This window comes from Phocoena sinus, chromosome 6 (genome assembly GCF_008692025.1).
Source record: "Phocoena sinus isolate mPhoSin1 chromosome 6, mPhoSin1.pri, whole genome shotgun sequence".
Lineage (NCBI taxonomy): Eukaryota > Metazoa > Chordata > Mammalia > Artiodactyla > Phocoenidae > Phocoena > Phocoena sinus.
This window is the reverse complement of record NC_045768.1, coordinates 884,690-892,188: the sequence shown is the minus strand read 5'-3', so window position 1 is coordinate 892,188 and position 7,499 is coordinate 884,690. Positions and strand designations below refer to the sequence as shown.

The window sequence follows — 7,499 nt, the reverse complement described above, 5'->3', positions numbered from 1 at the left end:
CTGGCGGGGAGCGCACACGTGCCGGACGTGCTCCAGAGTCTGCGCTCGGCGACTTGTCCACAGAGGCAGTGGGGGCAGCGGCTAGGGACGCAGACTCGCGTCCCACTGCCCAGTTCGGGGAAGCTCCTAGCGTGTGGCCTAGGGCACCCACCCCGTCCAGAGGGCCCGTATAGATGCCACGCCCTCCCTGCACACACTGGATGCCACGCCCCTCCCCGCACAGACTGGTCGGCGCTGTGCTGTTGCCAACTTTTTATTCAGACCCTGAACCAGTGACGTGCAGGTCCCCTGGGCCCATGGCAGCCTGACCCGCATCTCGACCCTGACGCTGGGAAGTTCCCAGAAGAGGGAGCCTGGGCTCCCTGGGCAAGGCTGGGCCCAGCAAACACCGCCAGGGCCCCACAGAGCTGACCAAGGGGAACATGTTGTGCAGACTGTCCCAGAGCCCAGGCCCAGGGGAAGGGGGTGGGTGAAGAGCGGGGGCCCAGTGTCCTGTGCAGCCCAAGCCAGCCAGAGACGGCCCTGGCTGCCCAAGGCTGAGCGTCACAGCTGTGGGAGGCGGTGTGCGTGTACGAGCGTGGTGGGGGCCAGGCCGTCCCCCGCTGTGGCCTCACGGGGCCCCCCTCCTAAGGCATTTCTGCAGCAAGCTTCTCTGCCCCTGCGCGCTCTGGGCGGCAGCTCAACCCCCGAAAAAGGGCCATGGGCCTCCGTGGCCTCCTCGGTGGGTCCCAGCGCCCCTCAGCGCCTCTGGCTGGCGAACCAGGAGAAGAAGGGGCGCGGGCGCGGGCGCGGGGCCTGGTGGACACGCACCGTGCGTGGCGAGCGCCAGGCTTTGATGGTGGCGTCGTCGCTGGCCGTCAGCAGGAGCTCCTGCTCCTGGGGGCTGAAGACCACTGAGTTGACCACGTCCTGGTGCCGCAGCTTGGCCAGGCAGATGTTGTAGTGGCGGTCCCAGATGTAGCCGTGCCGATCCTCTGCCCCACTGCGAGAACGCCTGGGATGAGCCCCCGACCGCCCACTGGGGCCCCTCCCCACCCGGCTCCGCCCCCGGACCTGGCCACGAAGTCCCTGCTGACGTCCAGGAAGATGAAGAAGCACTCATCATTGGGCGTGTAGGCGCGGTGGGCGCGCAGGGCCCGTTTCACCTCCCGCATGGTCTTGAGGTCGAACACCAGCAGGTCGATCTCCTCCGCGATCGGCGGCGGCTGCATGGGGTCGGCCACCACCGAGCCGCTGGGCCAGGCGCGGCTGTTTACGTACAGGTACCTGCATGGGCGCGCTGCTCAGTAAGGGCCTGCGGACGCCCCCACCCAGGCTGCCAACAGACGCCCACCTGTTGTCGGGGGACAGGCCCATGCCGATGATGTGTCCGTGCACGTCGATGACGTGGTCGAGCGCATCGAAGAAGGCGTCGGAGCCCCGGCCCTCGCCCAGCACGGGCCCCGCCGTGGTCATCTGGTGCGGCAGGATCTGCTTGATGCCTGTGGGGGCCGGGTGGGCAGCGCCTCGGTGCCTGGGAGCGCCCAGACGCCCGCGGCGCCACGGGCCCTGTGCCCCTGGATCCGAAGGTGCGCCCCGGCGGGCTGCACAAGCGCTCACCCTCAGGGCAAAGGGAGGAAGGGACTCTGCGCACAGACGGGCCCCGCCCCACCCCAGGAAGCCTCGCCCGGGCCCCTCACCGATCTGGTGCGGCGAGTAGGTGAAGCAGCCCGTGGTGAAGATGAGGAGTTTGTTGCCGGCGGCGGCTGTGCTGCGCTCGGGGGGCTTGGTGTGGCCCTGGGCCAGCAGCTCGGCCGCCTTGGTCTCCAGCGCGCACTCTGACAGCTGGGGCTGGGCCCGGCCCTCCAGGACGCGCCGCAAGCCCTTGGCGCGGGCCGGGCCCGGGTCGACCGCCTGGTCCTCGCTGTCGCTGCTCAGGTCAAAGACACGGCCGGGGCCTGCGCCAGGGGCGCCGGCGTCCAGCAGGAGCTCCGGGCTGTCGAAGCGACTGCAGTCGGCCACCATGACGGTGCGGATGGTGCTAGCGTTCAGGTTCTGGATCTTGAAAAGCCGCTTCACCACGTTCACGTTCTCCGACTCCACGTCCTGGGGGCAGGAGCGCAGGGGTGGGCACGGGCTGCTGGGGGCTGCCGCCGGCCGCAGGGCCCCCCAGCGCGCACCTGGAAGGCGTTGTTAAGCCAGAGCACAGAGCACGACGTGATGTCCCCGATGCGGTGCAAGTTTCCCGAAATAAGGCTGGTGTCCGTGAGCCAGCAACCGAACACGTCGTAGGGCTTGTTGCGCACCCGGGACAGCAAGGCGAAGGTGTCTGCGGGGAGCAGCAGGATGGGGCGGGGGGCGGGGGGAGGCGGGGCTGGAGGGATGGGGTGGGGTTGTCCAGGCAGGGGATGGAGCTGGCCTTAGGGGCGGGGTTGTCGGGGCAGAGATGGAGACGGAGCGGGGGCCTGGGTGGGACAGCCCCGGTGCGAGGGCTGCCCACCCTCGGCCCACTCTCACCTAGGCTGATGACGGCGATCTCGCCCGAGGAGGAGTTGTGGGGCCCCAGGAACACCCCGGACGCCAGCAGCAGAGAATCGTCCTGGTTGAACTGGGAGAACTGGGTGTAGCTCCAGTTGTAGGGCCGCATGTCTGCGCTGTGCAGCAGCGAGATGCTCAGGTCATTGTTCCAGATCTGCATGGAGAGCCGTGCAGGCGCACCTCGTGATCCCGCCCTGCACGGGGCCCCTCTCCCGGTGGTCGGCTCGGCTGAGCCAGTGCTTGGAAACCGCCATCTGGTGGGGGCCCCTTGTCTTTGGCTGTCAGACCGCCGGAGCGATGCGAGTACGTGGAGCTTGGGGCCGGCTCTGGAGCAGCTGCGAGCAGGACCCTCTCTTCTCTGTAGGCAGTTAGGGCCGCCCAGCCCCAGCCTCCCAGCCCGGGTGATCCAGGCCAGTGGTCCAGGTCCCGGGCCTCCCCACGCGGATGCAGCAGACGGGCCAGCTGTCACTCGTGGCCTGGCCCTCTCTCCCTACAGGGTTAGCCGCCCTCACCTTCACGGTGCAGTCCTTGGAGCAGGAAGCAAACTGGTAGCCTGAGTGGGAGAAGCTGAGGTGCAGGACCTGGTCGGTGTGCTCCTCGAGAGTCTGCACCTCCACGCAGGGCACGGTGTCGTAGAGCCGCCGAAACTCCTCGTACCAGGATGTGGCCGCTGTGTGTGCGTATGGGCGTGTCGCACTGGGGCCCCACGCCTCGGGGGCCAGCCCTGCCCACCCTCCGGCCTCCCCCCAGGCCCTGCGGTTTGAGGCACAGCCTGGCTGTCCTCGACCAGCACAAGGACCAGTGGGGCTTCGGGGCGGAGTGCAGGTGCTGACCTGGGTGTCGGGGCACGTTGCGGGCCACCTGGTAGTAGCGGTAGAACTGCTCCCTCCACAGGAACTCATCCCGGGACACGGCCTGCCATTGGTGGCACACCAGCCCCGCGGCCAGCACGTCGGCCGGGCCCAAGTTCAGGAAGATCTGGTAAACGAGGCTGTCGGGGAGCAGGGGTATGCCCCCCTCGTCCATCGTGACATTCTGCCCAGGCGGCCCTGAAACCCATGCACGGTCCCCTTAGCCGCCAGCTGGACCAGGGAGGACACCAGCCCCCAGGCCCAAGGAGAGGCGCAGGGGCCTGCGGTGGAGCTGAGGCAGCCCGCCACCTGCCCCGCTGGGAATTCCACGGGGCTAAGCGCGTGCGGAGAACGCCCGTGGCCAAGGATGCAAGAGCCTCAGCAAGCCTCCTGGACAGCCGCGCTGCTTGGACCCCACGCTCCTGAGGGTCCCCGGAAAGGCCAAGTCATCCCCGGAACAGGCAGCTTCCGGGCCTCGTCCAGCCTGAGGCGGGGCTGGCGGCGGGCCCTGGGACCCCAGACCCACCCTCACCCCAAAAGCCCCCTCCTCAGGACAGGCCTTCTGTCCTGAGTGGGGCCCCGGGCGGGTCCCTCTGACCGCCCCCCACAGGATCCCAGGGAGTCATCTGGCTGGCAGGGCTGGTGACCGCTCTGAGGCCGAGAAACGAAGGGTCGGTGACCCCTGTGCACCCTGCCTCTCTGACCTTGCTGCCCCAGGCTTCGGAGCTGTCAACATGGGACAGAGATCCTTCTCAGGAGAGACCTGGGGCCGGCGGGACGAGGGCCAGCCCGCCTGCCCCAGACGCCGCCAGGGACACCAGCCGGCCCTGGCCCCTGCCCTCCTCTGGCCTAGGAGAGCCCTGCCAGGTGGGCGACGGGCCAGTGCGGCCACTGCCAGGTGAGCTGGGGCCGGGGGCCGGGGATCGGGGCGGGGTGACGACGCTCCCCGGGGCCAGGGCGCTGGGGTCCGGGCCGGGGTTCGGACATGGCTGGTGTCGACGCCCGCCGGGCCGGCCCCACTCACCGCGGCCGCCTCCGCCCGGCTGCGCTGCCCCCGCCCCGGCGCCAGGCCTCTGCCAGCCGACCCGCTTCCGCCCTCCGTCGCCGCTCCGGCCGTCGCGTCTCTATGACTGAGCCCGCCAGGCCAACGTCACGAGCCCCGAGGCATCGATGGCTGTCGAGGGCCGAGCCCAGCAGCCCGCGTTGGCTGTTACTGCGCCTGCGCTTCAGGCCCCGCGGCCCGGGCGGTGCTTCCTCGTGCGCCTGTGTTTGCTCGCTCTCTCCAGAAACAGCGCCCCTGGCGGCCGGGAGGGGCGGCGGCCGAGCGCCGTGGGTCGTGGGCGGGGCTGCGGGCGAGGCTCGAGATCTCCGGTTCGAGACTCGGCTCCGGCGCTTCCCAGTGTCGGGCACAAGTGTTCTTCGCTGTGGGGATAAGACTAGTCCGTACTTCAAGGAGCTGTTGGCGGTTTAAGGGAGATGAATGTGCAAAGGGATGAGCACCAGCCACACTGGAAGTCACGTGGGGAAGAAGCCAGAGGTCAACTCGGACTTTGTACACAGGACATGGCGGCGGAGCCCTGCCGGGAAGTGCAGGGCCAAGGTCAGATGTGCAGGGTGAGGCTGAGTTCGTGAGGAGGCCGGGGCAGGGGCAGGGGGCGGTCCGTTTGCTTGCCCCAGGGCCGGGGGGGTGGGGGATGCACACAGACTTCCCGGGCCGGACGGCTGGGCAGCAGTGGGCAGTGGACTCCGACCCGGGACTTGACCATCCTGCCCTGCGCCTCCCCCAGGCCTGTCACCGTCGCTGCTGTCACCATGCTGCCCCCCAGGACGGCATCCCTCCTGACTCTGCTCCTGGCCGTCGGCTCCTTGGGTCAGAGGGCTCAGAGACCCCCTCGGCCCCCGTCCCCCATCAGCGCCATCCAGCCCACGGCCAACTTCGACGCGCAGCGGGTAGGCTTGGAGGAGCTGGAGCGGCGCGCGCCCAGCTTTGCAGCCCCCGTCCCCGCGTGCCCTCACGGGGCCTGTTCCAGTTTTCAGGGACCTGGTTCCTTGTGGCCGTGGCCTCTGCGTGCCGCTCCCTGCAGGAGCAGGGCCACCGGGCTGAGGCCACCACACTGCATGTGACTCCTCAGGGTGCAGCCATGGCTGTCAGCACCTTCCGGAAGCTGTGAGTCCCGGCACGGAGCCCCGCCCCCACCCAGCCTCCTGACTCCCACCCCGGCCCCCAACCCTACCCCTGCTGCGGCCTGCGGCCCTGGGACCAGGGTCCCGGGAGGCCCCACCCAGTTTGGGGTCCCCAAGCCTGCTGTGCCTCCTCCCACCCCCAACCCCCAGGGATGGGATCTGCTGGCAGGTGCGGCAGCTCTACGGTGACACGGGGCTCCCAGGTCGCTTTCTGCTCCAAGGTGAGGCTCGGGCCACGGGGACAAGGGTGCAGGGCTGGGGGTGAGGCTGACCCCGACCTGGCTCCGCCCAGCCCGAGGCGCCCGAGGGGCGGTGGACGTGGTCGTTGGGGAGACGGACTACCGGGGCTTCGCCATCCTGTACCTGGAGCGGGCGCGGCAGCTGTCGGTGAAGCTGTACGGTACGTCCCCGCGGGACCGGGTCTGCACACGCGCAGGGCCGTCTGGGTGGGCCCGGATGGGCACATGGACGCTCCCCTCCCTTTCCCCTGCCCTTGCCGTTAGGCCCAGATGTGGGGACAGAGAGGAGACCGGGGGTGGGGGGCAGGGGTCAGATCACAGCCCCCGGCACACAGCCCAGCTCCCAGAGCGCCCTGCCCGCCCAGCCCGCACCCACCCAGCGGGCGCCCAGGAGCCCCGTGTGTCCCGCACACAGCCCGCTCGCTCCCCGTGAGCGAATCATTCCTGAGTGTGTTTGAGCAGCGGGTCCAGGGTGCCAACCTGACGGAGGACCACACCCTGTTCTTCCCCAAGTATGGTGAGTGTCCCTGCGTCTCCCGCGGTCCACCTCGCCCTCCCCCGCGCCCCGGCCCCGCCACCCCTGACCCCAGCCCCGGCCCCCAGGTTTCTGCGAGGCCGCGGACCAGTTTCACGTCCTGGATGGTGAGTGGGCAGCGCCGGCGGGGCGGTGTGGCAGGGGGCTGGCAGCGCGCGGCTCCCTCCTGGTTGGGTCTCGTCTGTGCTGCAGAAGTGAGGAGGTGAGGCCGGCGGCAGCCCTGCACCAACCAGCAGCCAAGGCCCTGGAGGTGCGGCACCGGCCGCCCCCTTGCTGAGCGGGGGACTCTCTCCCGTCCGCCCCCGAAGCTGCGCCTCGCCGCCAGGAGCTCGGGGTGCTGCCTTCATTAAACGCTGTCAGTCTCAGCTCCTGAATTCTTCCTTTCCACGCTGGACCCGGCCGGGGTCTCTGCCCACCTGTCATCTCACGGACACGTGGGGCTGCTTCCCGGGTGGGCCAGGAGGGCATCGGCTTGTCTCCTGGTGAAGAGCCCTCCCCAGGGAGGTGGCGGTGGGGAGTGGCTCCTTCTCAAGGCCTAGAGTGCCCAGACTCCCTGTCCCCAGTGTCCCCTCCTCTGGCCATCGCGCTGTGGTTGTCCTTGTCTTTCCTGCTCCCTGACTGTGTACGCCTGCCCTGCTGGCCTCGCTGGGCTGCCCCGGGTGGGCCCAGGACCTGAACTCGCCTCGTCCAGACACGTCGGCCTTTTCTAGAGGGATGCGGAACCCGCCCCTCAGATCCTTTTTGTCGCCTGTTGACCACTGAGCGCCCTCCTGGGAGGCAGGGGCCCAGAGTCCCAGGGGGCCCTGTGGCCAAGGCAGGAAAGGCCCTTGGGGAGGGTAGGCAGTTTCAAGGGGGCTGGCAGGGAGGCTCCATTCCATTTCCTGGGTGGTGCCTGAGCCTGGGGTGAGCTGGCATCTGTCTTAGGAGGATGTGAGGCTGAGCTGCCCCTCACAGCCACCACAGGGGCTGGCAGGGCCAGACAAGGCACAAGACTGGCCAGCGATTGGGACCGACCACCCCGGCGCTGAGTCCACTCCTGGCATCGGGCATCGGGTGCCCCTGAGGGGAGATCATGTGGGTGAGCGGCCAGGAAGCACAAAGAGAGGTGGGGGGGTCTCTACCCCAATCTGGGGGAAGCAGGCCTGCCAGTACTGGGGTGAGCACGGGAGCTCT

The 7,499-nt window shown here is 69.4% G+C and overlaps 2 protein-coding genes across 6 annotated transcripts; one reads left to right on the top strand and one right to left on the bottom strand.

The window, feature by feature from the left end:
• Positions 1-237: 237 nt before the first annotated feature.
• FBXW5 (F-box and WD repeat domain containing 5) lies at positions 238-4,550 on the bottom strand. Of its 3 annotated transcripts, none has more exons than XM_032636117.1 (9): positions 4,393-4,550; positions 3,351-3,566; positions 3,030-3,187; positions 2,497-2,671; positions 2,160-2,308; positions 1,680-2,085; positions 1,334-1,481; positions 1,054-1,248; positions 238-982 (listed from the first exon to the last, which is right to left on the bottom strand). In XM_032636117.1, exons 2-9 carry the CDS (start codon positions 3,541-3,543, stop codon positions 739-741), a joined length of 1,668 nt encoding a protein of 555 aa, XP_032492008.1. In that variant the 5' UTR covers positions 3,544-3,566; positions 4,393-4,550; the 3' UTR covers positions 238-738. The 3 variants fall into 3 exon arrangements, with proteins under 3 accessions (XP_032492008.1, XP_032492006.1, XP_032492007.1); XM_032636115.1 differs by having other exon boundaries at positions 1,054-1,266; positions 4,393-4,549; XM_032636116.1 differs by lacking the exon at positions 4,393-4,550 and adding an exon at positions 4,073-4,363 and having other exon boundaries at positions 1,054-1,266.
• Positions 4,551-4,719: 169 nt separating this feature from the next.
• C8G (complement C8 gamma chain) lies at positions 4,720-6,676 on the top strand. Of its 3 annotated transcripts, XM_032635581.1 has the most exons (8): positions 4,720-4,982; positions 5,156-5,318; positions 5,399-5,535; positions 5,703-5,773; positions 5,845-5,952; positions 6,207-6,308; positions 6,395-6,433; positions 6,519-6,676. In XM_032635581.1, the coding sequence occupies exons 1-8, from the start codon at positions 4,849-4,851 to the stop codon at positions 6,530-6,532; spliced, it is 768 nt and encodes a 255-aa protein (XP_032491472.1). In that variant the 5' UTR covers positions 4,720-4,848; the 3' UTR covers positions 6,533-6,676. The 3 variants fall into 3 exon arrangements, with proteins under 3 accessions (XP_032491472.1, XP_032491471.1, XP_032491470.1); XM_032635580.1 differs by having other exon boundaries at positions 5,406-5,535; positions 6,207-6,676; XM_032635579.1 differs by having other exon boundaries at positions 6,207-6,676.
• Positions 6,677-7,499: the final 823 nt, after the last annotated feature.